Here is a 19,285-nt window from a genome sequence, read left to right on the forward strand (position 1 = left end):
GCCTTTGGAACAACAACTTTATTAGTTCCTGCAGCGAAGCGGAGAGGGGGTAAGCAGAGGAGAAGGGACTTGTCGGGCTGACGGCCCGCCGAGTACTGAGCCTGCTAAGCGGAGCATCGCCCTAGCCAGTGAGAAGGTGCCCAGACAAGAATAAAGACGGGGACAACTAAGACGACCGAGGAAGGAGTGAGACGAGAAAGCAAGGCCTTTAAGCAGGACGGAACTCCGGGTGGAGGTGAAGGTGGAGGGGGGTAGGGAGCGAAGCCGGAAGCAGGGAACTACAATTCCCAGAAAGCCCAGCGGCAAAGACCCGGATGCCGAGGCCGTGAAGCCCGATGGGACAGGTAGTTTTGCGAAGGACTTAACCTAGAGGTTTGCGAGGCTGGGCGTTCTGAGACCCGCGGCGGCTGGAGCTGGAGAGAGACATGGAATTGGAGCAGAGAGAGGGGTGAGTGGCTTTGGAGGAAACTACCGCTCCCAAAAGGCATTGCGGCTGCATCGCGTACACCCATCTGCGCTTTTATTTGAGGGCGGATGGGGATTGTAGTTCATGCAGCTGCTTTCGCTGAGCCCTCTTAAGGACCGGGGTCTGCGCTTGGACGTTCAGGGGGAAAAAGCTAGAAGTTGGAGTTCTGAATCTGAGAGACAGACGAGGTTGGAGGCCCCGGCTCCTGGGTCTGAGTGGGGGCTTGAAGTCCCAGCGATCCTCGGGGAGCAAGTCTGGGGGTATGGACACCTGGATCCTGGGAGGAGGGGTCGGGGCTCGAACTCTAGTGGGACTCCCGGGTCTGAGGGAGGAGGGGCTGGGGGTCTGGACTTCCGGGTCTGAGGGAGGAGAGGCTGGGGCCGGTGGTTCAGGATTCCTGAACCTACTGACCTTACAGGACCATGGCAGCTGTGGGCTTTGAAGAGTTCTCGGCGCCGCCAGGCTCGGAGCTGGCGCTGCCGCCGCTGTTCGGTGGTCACATTTTGGAGAGTGAGCTGGAGACGGAAGTGGAGTTCGTGTCCGGGGGTCTGGGTGGCTCAGGGCTCCGGGAGCGAGATGAAGAGGAAGAGGCTGCCCGGGGCCAGCGGCGGCGCCAGCGGGAACTAAATCGTAGGAAGTACCAGGTGCTAGGTCGGCGCTGCCGGGAGATCGAGCAGGTAGGTGAGTGCGGATTCCCCCGTTCTGGGGTCCCCTGGCCTAAATTACCCCTTCTCTGTCCACATGCCTGCCTTCCTTACCTGGCTGAGTGAATCGTTCAGTGGTTCTGTACCTATTGTGTATCAGGCACCATACAAGGCACTGGGAGAGCCCTGTGCTCTGAGCATCCCTGGTGACCCAGCTCAGCTCACTGATGTTTGTAGGTGCCTCTCATGTTCCCCGCTGATCAGACTTTTCAAGTCTCCTGTACCCTTCTCATCAGGTCCTCCTGTCCTGTTGGATCCTTCCCCTGCCCCCATCCCCATGGCTTCTGCCCCAGACACAGGTTCTCAGCTGCATCACTGCATCAGCTCCTCGGTGAGAATGAGGAGCATGCGGTTGGCCTGGACCAGATCTTGAAAAGCCGGGAACACCGGGGCATGAAGTTTGGCATTTGTTTTAACATTTAAGTGAGGGGGAAGGGACAGGGTCAGGTCTAGGTGTTTGAAAGCCTAAGCATGGTCGTGTTAGTCTTAGTGCCACGAACGGGGCGCTAAATAACAGAAGTGTACTGTCATGGCTCTGAGGCTGCCAGTGCAAGATCAGGGTGTTAGTCCACAGTTGGTTCCTTCTGAAGGCGGTGAGGAATCTACCACGTGCCTCTCTCTTTGCATCTGGTGCTTGCTGGCACCTGACTGGTAGGTCTCTGCCGTCACCCACATGGCGATCTCCCGGGGGGGGTGTCCCTGTCTTTGCCCTGCTTTTCTCCTTGTATGAGGACATGGTCATGTTGGGTCAGGTGCTACCGACCTCGTTTCACTTGATCATCTCTGTGAAGACCCCATCTCCAAAGAAGTTCACATTCTGAAGTACTTTTTTGGGGGGACACCATCCGACCCCTAATGGCGGTGTTGGGGAGCTGGGGAAGAAGGGAGGCTGGGTAGTAGCCTGGGCAGGAGAGGATGCAGTCTGCACTGGAGCAGGGGTCAGGAGACAGAGCAGGTGGAGAACCAGGGCGGACGTTGAAGCCCTCTTAGGATGAGCTCATCAGACTGCCTGAAGCCGAATAGACACTTGTTTTGACAGGAGATGTTGGGGAGAACCGCATGGGAAGTGAGGGCAGTGGGAGTGCTTGGAGCAGGTCAGCCCCAGAAGCTGCTCTGAAGCTGAGTCTACGTGCACCTGGGAACAGCTAGGATGATCCAGGATGCTATCTGCGATACGGTTTTATGTGTGTTCACATGTGTTGGTGTAAAATAGTGTGGAGACAAATCAGATGTGATATCCACAGATACTATACATCTTGTACTAGGCAGTTGTTGGCCCCACCCCGACCTCCCTCCTACCTTTTCTCTCCTGGAGACTCCTCACCTGAATCCCATGGTAGCCATAACATTTCATCCCTGGCATTCTGTGTTCACAGGGCTTCTCAGTACATGGGTGCTGACGTCAGAGCGACCACTGTGACATGGGAGCACCCACCGTGTTCCAGGCCTGCCCTAGGCTTTACAAAACACGACATCTCAGGATGCCCTACTACCTCTACCTACCCCCCCACCCCCAGCTCCCCCGACTTGCAGCAGGGACCCCAAGCCCTGTTTAGCATACAAATACCAGGTCCAGAGGGACTCAAGCATTTGCTCAAATGTATCTGGCATTTGATTTTCTGCTCTTAATCTGCCCCATTAGAACAGGTAGCGTTATTCAAGACAGGTGGTGAAATGCAAGTCTAAGATAGGTTAGGTAACTTGCCCAAGGTCACACAGCTGAGAGTGGCAGGCTGGGGTTTGAACCCAGGTCTTTCCGATCCAGGGAAGTACCTGCTCGTTCGTGTCTCAGCCCACATGCCTCTCTGATAGCCCTGAAGTTAGGCCACCTCCTCCTCATCTCCAGCATGTGAACCCGCTTGCTGTCCCCACTGTACATAGCAGGAAGGCATGCATTTAGCAAATAGTGATGGAGCCCCCTGCCCCCTACAGGGTTCTGCTTAGGGAGTGGGGACACAGGCACAACCCGTCCTTTGGAGCTTATGGTCTGGTGGGAGAGGGTGAGCAAGAGAAGTGGATAGGCTAGAAGGCGGCAAGGAACATTTTAACGAAAGCCAAAGCAGAGGAGTAGCTGGGTGCACAGTTCTGGTAGGGGGAGTGAAGAGGGGGTATTGCTGTGTGGTGGGAGGTCTGGGTGGACTCCCTGAGGAGGTAACCTCTGAGGTCAGGCTTGAGGGAGGGAGCTCCTCTGGCATGTGGGAAGGCCCCCAGGACAGGAGGCAGACAGCTAGGGAGGCACAGATGCAGGAAAGGAGTGGGTGCAGCAGCCCCAGAGGCCATGGGGAGTGTGGCCGGCTCCCTGAGGGCCCTGGGCCCCCGCTGGCGCTACATTCATCCCACATGGAATAAGGAGCAGAGTCCAGGTGACCTGTGCCTTCTGGCTCCCTGCAGGTGAATGAGCGGGTCCTGAACAGACTCCATCAGGTGCAAAGGATAACACGGAGACTGCAGCAGGAGCGGAGGTAAGCCCCTGCATGCTCCCCTCCCTGGGCCCCGGGCCTCTGCTCCCAGCTGCTGTTTCTACCACCTCTGGCGATTCTTGCCTCCTTCGTGTCTGTGAAGGCCTCACCGGATGGGCTGAGGGAGGCTTGGGTGGCAGGTGCACTCCTTTTGAATGGGAGGTCCAGCAGAACAGGATCATGATGTAGAGTCACACACTTGGTTTCAAGCAGTTTTGCTGTGTGATGCTCAGCAAGCCACATACCTCTCTGAGTCTGTTTCCCGTCTCGGTTGAGATTGGGTAACGCCAAAATCTCAGTAGCTGCTGAGTACTGAAGAGGAGTTCATGGGCTGTGCCCAGAGCCTCCGGCCACGTGCTATGTCCCAATGTCTGTGACCTGTACTCTGAGAAGGCGCCAGGATGCTGAGCCCTGGTCAGTCCTCAGCCATGCACTCACCTGACCCGCAGGATGCGCCCACCTGGAAGCAGGTCCCTCACTCACCTGGACTCCCCCACTCCCTGGCCCCAGTACCTTGGCCCTGGGTGCCCTTGCATCTACACCACCACTGTCCAGCATGGTAGCCACAGGTGCTGACCTAATCTGACAGTTTATTAAAACTAAAATTTAACATTAGTCAAAATAAATTTTAATTGATTGACACAAAATAGAAAATTCAGTTCCTTCAGTTGCACTGGCCTCCATTCACATGCTCAGCCACTACCAGTGGTGATTTTTACCCAAACTAAAATGAAATGAAATGAAATGCTCCCTCAGTGGTGCTCCTGCACTGCAGCTCAGTAGCACAGGTCACAACTGACATCAAAACTGAAATAAATGACCTCAAAAAGTTCCTTCGTTACTGTCACCACACGGCGACAGGTGGCCAGCAGCTCTGTGGTGCATGGCACAGGTACAGGCCGTTCCTGTCCTCACAGAAGGTTCTGTGTGCACTTCTAGAACATCTCACAGCATCGTGGTCGGAAAGGACATCTAAACACCGCCAACCTTTCAGTCCTGTCTGCAGCTCTTTCAGCTGTGTATCCCCTCTGTGGACCGTCTGCTGGACAGTGGCTTCTGGTCACCTCACACACATGCAGAGCTAGCCCTGACCTCGCCCCTACCCCCCGTGTGCTCCCCCTCAGGCTGCTTCGTGTCGGGGAATGAACCCTCCCATTGGCTTATCTCCCACCTCCTGGTCTGACGTGCCCTCAGAACAGACCCTGGGTGTCAGCACCCTGAGCCACAGGCCATGGCTCCTTGCCCATGCCTGACACACTCTCCCTGGCCTCCCCTCACCTCTCGCAGGGCTCCTGTCACAACACCTTGGGTGAACCTTTTTTTCTCTAGTTGTACCATCCGCCAAGACTCTTTTACAGTAAAACCAAGAGAGTTTATGAAAGGGGAGGGTGGCCTTGATGGCTATAAGGTCAAAAGTCTGGGAATGGGATCTACAAATGCTACACTTGCCTTAACAGTACAGATCAGTCAGGGTGATCACCTTCTCTAAGCTGCCTCTCTTGAATGCTGCTCAACCCCGAGCTTTTCAGTGTGCAGCCCTTGGACCAGGAGCCCCAATGCCACATGGGAACTTGCCACAAACCCAGGTTCCAAGGCCTCACTCACCCAGACCTATGGTATCAGAGATTCAGGGACTGTCCACTTATAAAACCTAAGACAGGCCACTGTGTAAAAATAGTATGGCAATTCCCCAAAATTTAAAAACAGAATTATTATATGGTCTAGCAACTCCATTCCTAGGTATACCCCCCCACCCAAAAAAAAAGATTCAAACATAGGGCTGCTGACCGATATGCATACACACGGGATCCTAACAGTATTCACAGCAGCCAAAATGTGGAAGCATTTTGTGGATAGACGAATGAACGGAACATGGTCCACACGTAGGATTATCATTTAGTCTTAAAAAGGAAGGAAATCCTGACCCACATTACACATGAACTATGAATACGTTATTTGAGCTGGTCCCAGGAGGACAAATACTCTGTGATTCCACTAATATAAGGACTTAAGTTCATAGACCTGGAGAGTGGTGACTGCTAGGGGGATGGGAGTTAGTTAATGGGACAGTTTTACTTTGGGAAAATGAAGAGTCCTGGAGACCAACGGGAGTGATGGTTGCACAACACTGAATGTGCTTCATGCCCCTGAGCTGTACTGGTTAACTTAAAACTGGTTAAATTGGCAAACTATGTTATGTGTATCTTACCATAAATTTTTAAAAATTCTCTTTCAAAAGTAAAAAAAAAAAAGAAAGAAAGAAAACCAACATAAGAGGTAAGACTGACCAAGTCACCTCTCAGAGCAAGATCATCCTACAGTAGCCAACAAGGGTACTTCGAGGGCCTTTCACCTTGCTCTACCAAGAACACGGCACGCATGCTGCTCCCACCTCAGGGCTTTTGCACTTGCTGTTCCTTCTGCCAGAAGTGTTTTTCTGCCACTCCCTCACCTTCTCAGTGAGGCCTTCCCCACCGACTTTCAGAGGTTTCAGCCCTCTTCCAGGTATCATGCATCCTCCTTCCTACTACTGTTTGGCTGATTTGCTGATTGTCCCAAGTTCGGTGCAGACGGGTTTTTGTTTGGTTCCCCGATGTATCACTAGCACCAAGACACGGTACAGAACAGGTATGGACGCATACCTGGAAAGAGACTGTAGGTAAAGCGCTCCACCCAGGTGCTTGCCCCCAGATAGCATTCAGAGCTCTGGGAAGCAGGAACCGGGGAAGCAGAGGAAGGTCATGTCAGCAGGAGGGCTCTTTGTCTTGCCCTTCAGTTACTAATAAAGATAGCTGACACCAGAACATGGGCTGAGCACAGCAGATGGCACTCTCCAGCTGCAGTGTCACCCTCAGGTGGCCCGCCCACTCAGGGCTGTCGTGTCCTGTCAACAGAGCGGGAAGCAGGTGCAGAGAAGTCCCCTGGTCTGGCCCAGCGTCCCCTGCTGCTCAACTACTTGGCAACCAGGTCTCAGATTTGGCAGCTCTGAATCTTCTGGGTTTATGGGTCTGGGACAGCCTTGGCTTCTGAGCTGGGGCGGGGCTATCGGGCGCCCCTTTCTCCAACCACCAGATACTGAGGTTGTGCCTCCCCAATGGCCTCTCTCCGGACGCAGGTTCCTCATGAGAGTGCTGGATGCTTATGGCGATGACTACCGTGCCAGCCAGCTCACCATAGTCCTGGAGGTGAGCATGGCCTCCTGGCAGGCAGGGGGGTGGGTGTGGGGGGACAGGGCACCAGGACACAGCCTTCACCTGCCACCCCTTCTCCCCACCAGGACGAGGGCAGCCAGGGCACAGATGCTCCCACCCCTGGCAATGCTGAGAATGAGCCCCCAGAGAAAGAGGGGCTGTCCCCACCCCGAAGGACACCCGCACCTCCAGAACCCAGCAGCCCAACCCCCGGGGAGGGGCCCAGTGGACGCAAGAGGCGGCGAGCACCCCGGGACGGACGCCGAGCGGGAGCTGTGCTGACTCCAGAACTAGCCCCGGTACAGGTGGGACCAGGGCCTTGGGTTTTGCAGCAGTGCTGTGGGAGCTGGGCCTTGCAGAGCACTCGAGCTCAGGGCAGGCTCAGGACAAGCTCAGGGCAAGGGACAACTGGAGAAAGGAGGTGGGGCTGGGAGGGATGCGGGTGGGCAGGGAAGAATAAAGAGCTGGAAGAAGCCAGGTGAGGGCTTGGATGGAAAAGGAAGGAGAGCGATCTGGAGGAAGCTGGGGGTGGGTGGGTAGCAGGAGGGTCAGAGAACATGGGTGGAAGGGAAGGTGGGACCATTGGGATTTCTCCCAGGTACACAGAGGAAGTTGAGGAGGTTGAATGGTGAAGCTGCTGGGCCTTCTCGAGATTCTAGGCCTGCTTACGCTGGCTCCTTCTCTCCCCCAGATTAAGGTGGAGGAAGACTTTGGCTTCGAAGCAGATGAGGCCCTGGACTCCAGTTGGGTTTCTCGGGGGCCAGACAAACTGCTGCCCTACCCCACCCTAGCCAGTCCCCCCTTTGACTGACCCCCCACCCCCACCCCCAATAAACTCACCCGCAGACTCGCCTTGGCCACTGTTTCCACCTCTGATCACACTCAAGCTCAGATTCTGGGGTCACTCTATGCATTTTATTGACTACAGGGAAGGGGCCACCTCCATATCACCAGAGGTGCTCACAATTTCTTCAGCCACTCCAGGCTGGGGCCCTGGGGGTCCTGGGGGTGGCTGGGCACGTCAGGCATGTTCCCATCATCTCGGAGGGGCACTGTGGGGCAGGAGGGTGGGCCATTGAGACCAGCAGGTCTTGGGAGGCCCATAAAGGCTAGTCTGTCAGTTTGGACTCAAAGAGAGAAATGGGACCCCAGGGGAGAGGTGAGAGAGGGGATGCAGAGAGAAGCAGGGAGATAGAGACCTGGAGGTACAGAAAAGCAGAGAAACAGAAACAGGACAGACACCTAGAATGACAAAAGTCCAGAAAGGAATACAAATCTGGAATGACAACAGAAACTCAAAAGTGCAAAAACAGACAGGAAATTATTTTTATGGCACATGAATCAGACCTCAGAAAAAAGAAAGTCCAGTCCACACAGCAGGTTCTCAGATCCCTGCTGAGGAAGAACCTACCCATGATTATTCCTCCCCCAGCGCAGGAAGGTCCCTCCTCACCCTCCACCCCTGTTTTGGGTCAGCCCTCCAGCTCCCACTCACCTGGATAGTTGTAGGGTGTGGCCTGGTTGATCATGGTGGCATATTTGGTGAAGGGACTGAAGATGGGCAGAATCACAGCTGTGGAGAGACGGGTGAGGCCCAGGGGAAGGTGGCTTTCAGGACAGGGGAGGGGCAGAAGCTGAACCTCAGCAAACTAGGAGTCAGGTACTTGGGAGGAGGGGTGTGGGGAGGTCCTGCCCCTCCAGGAGACCCCATGGCATTCTGAGATCCCCACTTATCAGTGGATGGAGCAGGAATGGGACCTAGAGGGCACAGAGGAGGGAAGACATGGGGGTGGTCACAGAATGAGGGCATGAGTGTAGAGGTGGTCAGGGAGCACAAGGTAGTGGGTGAGAGGAATGGTTTGGGGATCTTCCAGTGGAATCATGAACTGTTACAAACCGAGGAAAGGAAGGGTTGTCTCAGAAATCACAGTCCACCTAGGGTGGGCACCAGGAGTCCCAGGGAGTAGGGCAGGGGTGGGGGGTAAAAAGAATGTTCTAGGCCAGCACTGTCCAGCAGAAACATAAGAGCCACATATTTAGTTTCACACCTTCTAACAGGCACATAAAAATAAAAGGTACAAATGAGTTTTTAAAAATGACTTAACCTGGCATATTGGAAACATCATTTCAACACCCCATCAACATGAAAGCAGCAGAGATATTTTATATACTTGTCATTTGCTTTGCAATCCAGTGTGTACTTTACACAGAGCCTACCCAGCTCAATTCACAGTGGTTCAGTTTCAGGCGCTCGGGCCGGTGTGGCCTGTGGCTGCCATGGGGGACAACTGCTCTAGAACCTCAGCGGGCTGCGGGCGGCCTGCAGACCAGCAGCGCTGACAGGACCTGGGACCTGGGGGAGATGCCGCATTCGCTGCGCATCCCTGACCTATGCCGAGAGCCTGCCCTTGAACAAGACCTCCCGCACGTTAAAGTCTGAGCAGCCCTGCTCTAGAACAGAAGCTGTCAGTCAAGGCAGCCCGGAAGAGGCTTTTCACCGGAGATTCCCCAGCCCCACCTCCACCCCACCCCTCTCCAAGCTTAGTGTGGGGCGGGGGGGTGGGGGGCAAGGTGAGGAGTGGTAGGATTCTGACCGTGTTTTTAATGCACAGCCAGGGCTGAGGACCTCGCCCTGAGGGTGGGGTGGGGGAGGGTCATGGACCTCCGAGGTAGGTGTGTACAGGGTGGTCCTAATAGTGGGGGTGGGGCGGGGTGCAGACACACGAGGGGCCCTGGAACGTTGAGGGTACAGGGCAGAGCGCTGTGGGGAGCGACGGGACCTTGGGTGAGGGCGCTGCACGCTCACGCACCGAGGCCCCCGATGGTGAAGGACGCGACCAGCACCGGCTCTTTGGCCCAGGCATCCTTGAGGAAGGCGGCGAGTCCTGGAGGGGAGGGCGAGGAGGGTCATTCCTGCAGGGGACGCCTCCGGTGACCTCTAACCCTCTCGCGCCACCCCCGCCCCGGAGGAGCCCTCTCGTGATCTCGGCGCCCCCCTGTGGCCCTGCCCCCACCGCCTGCACGGAGGCTCCGCCGTGCCCCAGCGCCGGCACCACCGGGGCTCCGGGAACCAGCGGACCCAGCGCGCCACGGGCGCCCTTACTTACTCCCGGCCATCTTGGTCTCGGCGGCGGCGGCGGCGGCGGCAGCAAGCGGCCGGAGCACTCTGGGAGTTGTGGTTCCCGCGCCCGAGCTCCGCAATCTGAGTGTGCGCATGCGCACTGGCACAGAACTGCGGCCCGGGGCTGTGGCGAGGACGCGAAGCGCTCTGGGAGTTGTGGTCCCCGCGCTCGAGCCCCCGCAGCCTGAGTCCGCACGCGCGCACTGGAACAGGACAGCTGTCAGAATCCGCGGCAAAGCAAGCAGGCGGCACTGCAGATTTAAGTGCAAATCTGTCTCCGCCTAGGAGTCGTGCCTGAGGAGTACTCCCAGTTCTGCAGCTGCGACTCATCCGAGGCGGAATGCAATAGTCCTCATTTTAGAGTTGACTCATGAAAGCCCATTTCACGGATGAAGAAGCGGAGGCTGGGAGAGGACAGATAACTTAGCTATCATTTGAGGTAGCAGCTCAAAATCAGTTCATCCTGGAAGCTTTAAGTCTCATCCCAGGAGGGTTAGGGGCCTTCTGTGGACTCTCTCAGTGCCACATGTGACTTTTTTTTTTTTTTAAACTCACCTGGTCTGCCTCTGTTTTTACATCAGACTGGGAGCTTCTCTAGGGCAGTAATGGGGTCTGATCCCTCTCTGTCCCCAGAATAGCGCAGCACAGGGTCTGGCACATCATAGGTGCTAGTTTTAGCCTTTTTTTTTTTTTAAGTTTAATTAGTGAACACAACTGGTTATGACTGCCCCATCTCCCAGGCTTTTCCACAGCACCATGGGGCTGTGACACAGTCACCCAGAGGCCCCCACTTCCCTCCTCCCTTCCTTAAACAGAGCTCTGGCTTTCTGGTATTGCAGTTCCTGAGAAGTGAGAGGGCACCGCTGAGCCCTGGCTCCTGCTTCTGCTCCAGCCAAGATCTGCCCACCATGGCTCTGGCGCTGATCCTCGAGCTGCTGATCCTCTGTGAGCCACCCCTCCCCCTTCTCCCTGGGTCCCAGGCTGGCTTGGGTGCAGAGAGACAGGCTCTGGGGACCTGGACACTCTGAGCAGGGAGAGGGAACGGAAGAGGGCTACTGAGTCCCTCTGAGGGTAGGTGCGGGATGGTCAGACAGCACTAGCTGAGGGTTCAGAATTCTAGACCCAGAATAAGGGGACAGGACCCAGATCCTTGGTTCCTAACACAGGAGAACACAGAGGTCTTGAATTCCTTCCTAAGGACTGAACTCCTGGGAATGACAAATGTAGAATCCTAGACTCTGATGTGGGAAGAAGAGGAAGCCAGAAGACCTGGGTCTCTGGGAAAGAAGGGAGCTGGGGACCCAGACTCCTGGACCCCAGGGAGGAGACAGTGTGGGCTCAGATTACTGTCTCCTGGAAAAGGTGGAGTCCAGGGGTCTGGACACTGGGTGTAGAGGCAAGAGGGGGCTGGGGCCGGACTTCAGACTAATGAAGTAGGCAGGGGTTAAGAGCCTGCAGTTCTGGCTACTGAAAGAGGACATATGGGTAAGATTCCTGTTTCCCAGAGGAAGATTTAGATTCCTGGGTTTGCAGTGAGGTGGAGCTGGGAGAAGCCTAGAACTTTGAAAAGACTTAGCCCCTCCGTGATCTACAGGGCCTCTGTGTCATTCAGACATCACTCCAACTGGTGAGTAATATCCCCCAGCCATTCAGCTGTAAGCCACTGACAGCCCATTTCCAACTACTCAGATTTTATTTTGGTGCCCAAGCTCACCCCAGATTTCCAGATTTCCCTCCCTCCCGCTCCTCTCTTCTTACATCTTTTCCTTCCCTTTCTCCCTCCTTTCTTTCCTTCTCATCTTACTCCCTTTAGCGATCAGGATAGGTGAGTAGTAAAGACCATGAACTTTGGAACTAAAGATCTCTAAGCTAGAACCCCACTTTCACCATATTATTCACTTGCAACTTTGAACAAAGCACCACTTGCTACTCAGTTTCCTTCTCTATGAAATAGGCTATTGTGAGGATTTAATGAAATCACCCATGTATACCGGGAGCCTGGCTAGCTCAGTCCATAGAGCGTGGGACTCTTGATCTTGGGGTTGTGAGTTTGAGCTCCATGTTGGGTGTAGAGATTATTTTTATTTTTTTAAAGATTTTATTTATTCATGAGAGACACACAGAGAGAGGCAGAGACACAGGCAGAGGGAAAAGCAGGCTCCCCCAGGGGAGCCCGATGTAGGATTTGATCCCAAGAACCCGAGATCACTGAGCCACACAGGCATCCCAGTGTAGACATTACATTTAAAAAATATTTTTAAAATAAATTTTAAAAATCACGTTGTAAAACCCTTGACTCAGAGCTTGGTGTAGTGCAGGGCTCAAGAAAGAGGATCTCTGGCCAATGCCAATTATTCCCCCATTTGGAAGCCCATTTGGACAGGAGTGGGGATCCTCCATCCTGAGAGAGCCTTGAGTTTCCTTCTAGGTTTTCTGATGGGTGCAATCTCTTTCTCTCAAACCTCCCCACTACACTACACCTTCAAACAAGAATCACCTGGAAAACCACTGAAAACCACCTTAACTATCAATTTATTTTAAATTAATAGTTTTTAATGATACAGCTAACATATATTCATGGTTTAAAAAATCTTTACCAAAGGACATATAACCTCCCTCTTCCCCTTCCTCATCTTCCTTAAATAAGCTGTGGTTCCTTACCAAAAAATTTCCATGCATTCAGACTCATATATGTACTTATATGCTTTGTTTTCTTGCCAAGGCAAGATTGATATTTCATGACCCATGTTGTTCTGCATCTTCTATTTCTCACTTTACAATCTCTCTTGGAGATGTTTCTATATTATTATAACTAACTACATTTTTTTAAACTGCTGCTTACCATTTGCTATGTATGGTTGGAGTCTAGTTTATTTGGCCCTCTTGATATATATTTAGGTTGTTTCCAGGGTCTTTCTCCAGTCTCACCCTAATTAATGCTTCAATGAGTGCTCCAAAGTGAGCTTGTTGTGCCTCTGTGTGTATATCTGTCTAGGGTGAAACAATGGAATTATTAGGGCATGCCCTTTGTGGATTTTGATAGAAAGAGATGAATGAACTGCCTTCACAAAAGGTGCACTCAAGTATACCTACCTACCTGTTTCACCACATCTTCATTTAAACAGGAGATAAACAATTGTTTTAATTTTTGACAACCTGATAGGCAAAAATATCTTATTGTTGTTTAAATTTTTTTTAAAGATTACTAGTAACATTAAGCAACTTCCCCCGCTCCCTATGTGTTTTCACACCTTGGACTTCCTCTTTTGTGTACTGCCTTATTCATGTTTTGTCCAATTTTCAACTCAGCTGGGTTTGGGATTTCTTTCTATACTCTTAATCTATGTGATGAATGAATAAGTCATTTCTGCCAGTGCTGTTGATTGTTTTCTAGATCCATTTGTCTAGTCTCATATACAACTTCAAAATTTTGCAGTCATCAAATTAATTAACCTTGTCTTCTGAATTTTTTTGTTCTGTATTTTAAGATAGCTTTTTCTACCCCCAAGACAGATAGCTTTTCCTATATTTTCTTCTAATACTTTTACAGTAAAACAAAACAAAATAAAACATTTAACCTGGAATTGGTATTGGTGAATGGTCTGAGGTAGGGATACACCTCCCTCCCCCCCCCCCAGTAGATAGCAAATTTGGCAACTACTGAAATATGCTGACTATGATACAAATAGTCTGAAGAACAATTTAAAATTGCAGATTTCAGGGACCCAATCCCTTGACATTATGTTTAAAAAACATGGAGTCAATAAAGCTCAGGAGTGGCCCTGCTATTCTAATTTGCAGCTAGTCTTGACAATCCTTGACTGGGGTCCAGCGCCTTCCCTATTTTATAAGCAGGGAACTGAGGATGAGAAAGAGGCAGGGACTGCCCCAGGTGATTCTCTTCCCACCCCACCTGCCCAGGAAGCCCAGGGACCCAGGAGTTCTCTTTATTCAGTCTCCCCAGCCTTATACCCCAAGCCATGGCTGGAGGCTCAGCCTGCTGCAATTGTAACCCCTGGGGTCAACGTGACCTTGAGGTGCCAGGCACCTCAACTTGCCTGGAGGTTTGCACTCTTCAAGTCTGGAGAAATCACTCCTGTGCTGTACCGGGATGTGTCCATGGAGCTGGCAGAGTTCTTCCTGGAGGAGGTGACTCCAGCCCAGGGGGGCAGTTACCACTGCTGCTACCGGAGTCTTGGCTGGGACCTGGGCATCTGGTCCCACCCCAGTGATACACTGGAACTGCTGGTGACAGGTGAGGTCCTGGGGTGGGGCGCTGAGGGGAAAGAAGGGACTTTGGGGTGTGATGAGGGAGGGAGAAGGAGGGACTGAGAGATACAGGAGATACGGAAAAAGACATACAGAGACAGGCTTGTACAATGACCCAGAGCAAAAATTGCTACAAAAATTGCTAGCAAAAAAATGAGGGAAAGAGAACCAGAGAAATGGATGATTCTTTACTAGGGACGACTGTGCCTCCCAGGTGACCTTTGGCAATACCTGGAGACATTTCTGGTTGTCACTACATTTTTGGGCTATCCCTACTACCAGAATTGCTGCAAAACACCCAACAATGCACAGGACAACCTCCATCCTCACCCCATACAACAAAGAATTATCTGGATTTATCCAAAATGTGACGAGTACTGTGGTTAGGAAACCTTGGGAGAAACCCAGAAGCACCAGAAGAAACCATTCGGCAGACACTGCCTCGGACATCCAGGGTAGTGAAACACACCCCGCGGGGGAGATTAAAACAGGGACGTACAAAGAGAATTTCAGTGAACCACAGGCAGACAGACAAGGGGACATCCGGGGACACAGAGGCAGAGACTGCAAGAGAAAGGTGTGCTGGGGGATGAAGATACAGGGGGCGCCACCGACTAGGATGCAAAGGACACAGAAGCAGAAATAACGAGACACAAACTGATGTTGGGAAGGAGGGAGAGAAATGCAGAGTGAGGTAGGGCAGGGGCGTCGGTGAGCGGGGGAGAGGGAACGAGAGCAGGAGGCGGAGGCAGCGGGAGAACGGGGCCAGGCCCGGGGGCACAGGGCCGGGGGAGCGGGAGGAGGGGCGCAGGGCCGGGGGGCCAGGCCCGCGCCAGCGCTCGCCCCCGCCCGTGCCCCTCGCAGACCAGCTGCCGCGCCCATCGCTCGTGGCGCTGCCCGGGCCGGTGGTGGCGCCCGATGCCAACGTGAGCCTGCGCTGCGCCGGCCGCCTGCGGGGCATGAGCTTCGCGCTGTACCGCGTGGGGGTGGCGGCGCCGCTGCAGTACCGCGACTCGGCGGAGCCCTGGGCCGACTTCCCGCTGCCCGGAGCCCGCGCGCCGGGCACCTACAGCTGCTACTACCACACGCCGTCCTCCCCGTACGTGCTGTCGCTGCGCAGCGAGCCGCTGGTCATCAGCGCTGACGGTAAGGGCCGGGCGCCCGGCCGCAGCCCCTGCTCCCTGGCGGGGGAGTCGGGCCTCCGGTGCCTCCCTGCTCCCCAGTCTAGGGACCCGGGCCCCCAGCCTCTCCCTACTCCCCCTGCCAGGAGTCCGGGCCCCCTGTTCCTCCCTACTCCCCAGCCCAGGGATCCAGCCCCGCCCCCTTGCCCCTTACTCCCCAGCCAGGGGATCCAGGCCTCGGGTTCCTCCCTGCTCCCCAACCCTGGGGTCTGGGACCTGGTTCCTCCCTGCTCCCTATCCCAGGTGTCTGGGTTCCCAGCCTCTCCCTGCTCCCCAGCCCAAGGATCCAGGCCCCTGATTCCTCCCTGCTCCCCAGTCTAGGGGTCATGACTCTACCCCCTGCTCCCAGACCCGGGAGTCCAGGACCCCTGCTCCCACTGACCCATCTCAACTTTGAGACTGGGAGCTGTGTCCCCACTATCACCCTGTAGGTTCAAGACCCGGATGGCAGGCCCAGACTCTGGGTTCTGGAGCTGAAGGCCTCTCTTGCTGTCCCACAGGCTCAGGCTCCTTGGACTACACTCAGAGCAACCTCGTCCGCCTGGGGTTGGCTGGCCTGGTCCTCATCTCCCTGGGCACACTGGTTGTTTTTGACTGGCACAGCCAGAGTCGCACCCAGGCAGCGTCAGGCCCTGAGCCCCAGAGGACTGGATACAGATGCCTCCAAGTGTGAGAACACTTCCCAGAGATGGGGAGAAGAAATAGGTTTCCTGGGGTTGGACAGGCCCTTTCAAGAGCCCCTCAGTCCTCCTGGCTGAGCTCAGCTTCTGAGTCACAATAAACTTCCTACTGTGTTCTCTAGCTCCCTTCTGGGTCATTCCTCTAGTAGATCAGTGGAAGGCTCTATCTATGGTTCTGTCTTCCTAGTCACGAGGCCTGGGTTTGAGTCCCAGTGCTGCTGCTCACTCACTGGGATATTAGGAAAGCGACCTCTCCCAAGTCTAAATTACCCTAACTGTAAAATGGGCTCAGTGATAATACCCACTTCGTAGTCTTGTTGTAGGATTAAGTGGGCAATACACACAAAGCCCTTAAAAGTGACTGGCCTATAGTAAACACTCAGTAAATGTTAGCTCTTACATAACTGTAGTTTCTACCAGATGCACAGGACTGGAATGAAGGTATAGGGTTTGTTTGTTTTCCATTGTGCATGTTCCAGCTGAACTTTTAAGCAATTCACTACCATTTCCTTCATGACATCATTCTTGGTCGCCAAGCAAACCTCTTCTGAACACCTCCTCAGACCTTCACCAAAGTCTAGACCAAGATCAGACAAGGTAGAACTTTTTCCCTATACAGCTTCGTTTGTGTGCAGTGCAGGTTGTTTTCTTGAGTCATTGTTATGATTAAGCAGAGTCTGTTGCCAAGGCTACAGCAAGAGCAGTGTGCACACAAGAGCTTTGACCTAGACATTTATACGTTGCACCTGCCCGCTTCCCACCGACTCTTGGCTGCTTTCACCATTGTGGGATTTGTGTGTGTGTGTGTGTGTGTGTGTGTGTGTGTGTTTTAAGATTTTATTTATTTATTCATGAGAGACACACAGAGAGAGGCAGAGACAGAGGCAGAGGGAGAAACAGGCTCCCTGTGGGAAGCCTGATGCAGGACTCAATCCCAGGACCTTAGGATCAGGACCCAAGCTGAAGGCAGACAGTCAACCACTGAGCCACCCAGGCACCTGCATTATGCCTGATTTTGATGGAGCATACATCCTCTTCTTTTGTTACTAAATTTTCCACCTTCCCCTCCTCTCCCCACTTTATCAAGGAGAGGATAAATTCCATTTTTTGGACAGCCCCAGCTCCATCACTCACTAGCGGGATAGCCTTGAGCAATCTCTAGAGTCTCTTGAATTGTCGTCTGTGAAAGAGGAAACTAAAAATATCTACCCTCTTGGTTCAAGAGAACCAAACAACTTGTCCCCAACATGTGGAGAGAGATCATAAAAGCGCAGATCAACTGTTTTAACCTATTCACTCCGTTTTGGGGAGACATTGAGTAGGAAGCAAAGCTTACATCACAGCCCTGTATATGCATCCACTTACATCTATAAACTAGAATTCAAGTTCTATGAAGCAATATCTACTTCCACTATTTTATTATAATCTGTTTTATTTAAAATGCTGATCATGACTCCTTTCATTGTCATTCACAACAGCTCACATGCCTAACATGCACGGTGAAACATGACTTTAAGAAGTTGAGCAATATTTGTTCTTCGGTTACAGAAACAGATTTCTGGACTTGTATAAAGACCAGTAAATTCAAAATATGGATAAAGAGTGTAAAATGATGCTATTTCAACACCCAGTTCTCCTAGTAGTTGAAATTTGGGTACTGAAATTCAGCAGCACTGAAATTTGGGAATCAAAGTAGCCACCTGGGTTCATTGACTTTTGCTGAAGAGACAAGAGGAGGGACTTCCAAGCAGGACTTTCTGGGTTTGCACTTAGTACCAATGGGGACTCCTGTGGAGCATGTCCTGGGCAATCTCTCTGTGAACTGTGTGCGGATATCAGAAGTCAAGGGAGAAGCAGAGAACCAGGTTCACATGAAGGAACCAGATGTGGATGGGGCTGCAAAGTCATCAAATCCAATCTTCTTATTTTATGGATGGGAAAATGGTGGAATGGAAGGGTGGCATGGAGCTCCCCTAGTCATACAGGAAGTCAGTGTCACATCAGGAGGCTCCGTCTATTCATTCATTAGTTCCTTTACTATTCAACCACTTATCCCAGTCATTCATTGTCATCCATCCTTTTGTTCAATGATTCTCATCCTAGTTTCTTTCTATCCATCCACCCATCCCCTTTCCTCTTGCTCTTATTTATTTTTCTTTCTTGCTCTTATTTAAATATCTATCCTTTCTTTTGCCCTTATACCCATCATTCATTCATTCTCACATCCATTCACCCATTCCTCCCTTTACTAATCAGTTAATTTATTAATCCACTCATCTATTTATTATACTTATTCAGTATCCATCAACCAACCTATGCATTTACTTATCCAAAAACTTGAAGGTCTCTTCTTCAGTAAGTGGGGAGAGGGGGAAGGGACATTGGAAAATTTAATAACAACAGAAGAGGATGTGTGCTCTACCAAAATGAGACATAAATCAGGAATGGAACACATGAGTTTTGAGTGGTTAGAAGTGCTCTGAGGCGGAAAATGTGTGTACAAGAATGAGAAAGGAATAAAGGTTAGCCAGATGAAAACTAGAACGTTATTGATAAATAATATTATAAATAGACTATTATTATTTTTACTTTTAAATATTTACTTATTGGGGCACCTGGGTGGCTCAGTGGTTGAGCATCTGCCTTCTGCTCAGGTCATGATCCCACGCTCTGGGATCAAGTCTGCATCTGGCTCCCTGTGGGGAGCCTGCTTCTCCCTCTGCCTGTGTCTCTGCCTCTCTCTCTGTCTCTCATGAGTAAACAAAATCTTTTAAAAGAAAAAAATATTTATTTATTTATTTATTTATTTATTTATTTATTTATTTAGAAAGCATGTGTGAGCAGGGTGAGGAGCACAGGGAGAGGGAGAGAGGATTCTCAAGCAGACTCCTCGCTAAGCGCAGAGCCCAACACGGGCCTGGATCTCGGGTCCTTGAAACCACGACCTGAGCAGAAACCATGAGTTGGCCACCCAACCAACTGAGCCACCCAGGTGCTCCTGTCACTTCCACTTTTGAATGAGGAAGAGAAAGGGGAACATTATTACATTTAACCATTGCAAAGCAATTCACCATTCCTGAGGCAGTGGTTCCTTTTTCTTTTTTTTTTTAAGATTTATTTATTTATCTTAGAAGGGGGAATGGGCACAGAGGGAGGGGGAGAGCATCTCAAGCAGCCTCCATGCTGAGTGCAGAGCCCAATGAGGGGCTTGATC

General features: G+C 52.2%; 3 protein-coding genes across 8 annotated transcripts; 2 read left to right on the forward strand and 1 right to left on the reverse strand.

The window, feature by feature from the left end:
• Positions 1 to 33: 33 nt before the first annotated feature.
• Positions 34 to 7,693, forward strand: TFPT (TCF3 fusion partner). 6 transcript variants are annotated; one of them, XM_055311847.1, is made up of 6 exons: positions 34 to 448; positions 885 to 1,143; positions 3,562 to 3,632; positions 6,745 to 6,814; positions 6,907 to 7,119; positions 7,512 to 7,690. In XM_055311847.1, the coding sequence occupies exons 1-6, from the start codon at positions 426 to 428 to the stop codon at positions 7,629 to 7,631; spliced, it is 756 nt and encodes a 251-aa protein (XP_055167822.1). In that variant the 5' UTR covers positions 34 to 425; the 3' UTR covers positions 7,632 to 7,690. The 6 variants fall into 6 exon arrangements, 5 of the variants coding, with proteins under 5 accessions (XP_055167822.1, XP_055167821.1, XP_055167820.1 ...); XM_055311846.1 differs by having other exon boundaries at positions 6,907 to 7,125; positions 7,512 to 7,689; XM_055311845.1 differs by lacking the exon at positions 34 to 448 and adding an exon at positions 457 to 726 and having other exon boundaries at positions 7,512 to 7,693.
• A 20-nt stretch (positions 7,694 to 7,713) lies between these two features.
• NDUFA3 (NADH:ubiquinone oxidoreductase subunit A3) lies at positions 7,714 to 10,027 on the reverse strand. Its single transcript, XM_055311855.1, has 4 exons — positions 9,928 to 10,027; positions 9,631 to 9,705; positions 8,316 to 8,393; positions 7,714 to 7,872 (listed from the first exon to the last, which is right to left on the reverse strand). The coding sequence occupies exons 1-4, from the start codon at positions 9,935 to 9,937 to the stop codon at positions 7,781 to 7,783; spliced, it is 255 nt and encodes an 84-aa protein (XP_055167830.1). The 5' UTR covers positions 9,938 to 10,027; the 3' UTR covers positions 7,714 to 7,780.
• Positions 10,028 to 10,798: 771 nt separating this feature from the next.
• OSCAR (osteoclast associated Ig-like receptor) lies at positions 10,799 to 16,182 on the forward strand. Its single transcript, XM_055311850.1, has 5 exons — positions 10,799 to 10,886; positions 11,536 to 11,568; positions 13,897 to 14,196; positions 15,075 to 15,356; positions 15,892 to 16,182. The coding sequence occupies exons 1-5, from the start codon at positions 10,850 to 10,852 to the stop codon at positions 16,062 to 16,064; spliced, it is 825 nt and encodes a 274-aa protein (XP_055167825.1). The 5' UTR covers positions 10,799 to 10,849; the 3' UTR covers positions 16,065 to 16,182.
• Positions 16,183 to 19,285: the final 3,103 nt, after the last annotated feature.

The sequence above is a fragment of the Nyctereutes procyonoides genome, unplaced genomic scaffold, assembly GCF_905146905.1.
Source record: "Nyctereutes procyonoides isolate TBG_1078 unplaced genomic scaffold, NYPRO_anot_genome, whole genome shotgun sequence".
Lineage (NCBI taxonomy): Eukaryota > Metazoa > Chordata > Mammalia > Carnivora > Canidae > Nyctereutes > Nyctereutes procyonoides.

Bases quoted from the DNA above. Each gene is read 5' to 3' on its own strand.
- TFPT (XM_055311844.1), top strand. From the start codon at position 551: ATGCAGCTGCTTTCGCTGAGCCCTCTTAAGGACCGGGGTCTGCGCTTG. The intron at 727-884 runs GTATGGACACCT...CTGACCTTACAG, and splicing joins CTCGGGGAGCAAGTCTGGGG to GACCATGGCAGCTGTGGGCT. The intron at 3,633-6,744 runs GTAAGCCCCTGC...CTCCGGACGCAG, and splicing joins AGACTGCAGCAGGAGCGGAG to GTTCCTCATGAGAGTGCTGG.
- NDUFA3 (XM_055311855.1), bottom strand. The intron at 8,394-9,630 runs GTGCGTGAGCGT...GTCTCTCCACAG, and splicing joins CTTCACCATCGGGGGCCTCG to CTGTGATTCTGCCCATCTTC. The intron at 7,873-8,315 runs GTGAGTGGGAGC...CCTGCCCCACAG, and splicing joins CACACCCTACAACTATCCAG to TGCCCCTCCGAGATGATGGG.
- OSCAR (XM_055311850.1), top strand. From the start codon at position 10,850: ATGGCTCTGGCGCTGATCCTCGAGCTGCTGATCCTCT. The intron at 11,569-13,896 runs GTGAGTAATATC...CTCTTTATTCAG, and splicing joins TTCAGACATCACTCCAACTG to TCTCCCCAGCCTTATACCCC. The intron at 14,197-15,074 runs GTGAGGTCCTGG...TGCCCCTCGCAG, and splicing joins ACTGGAACTGCTGGTGACAG to ACCAGCTGCCGCGCCCATCG.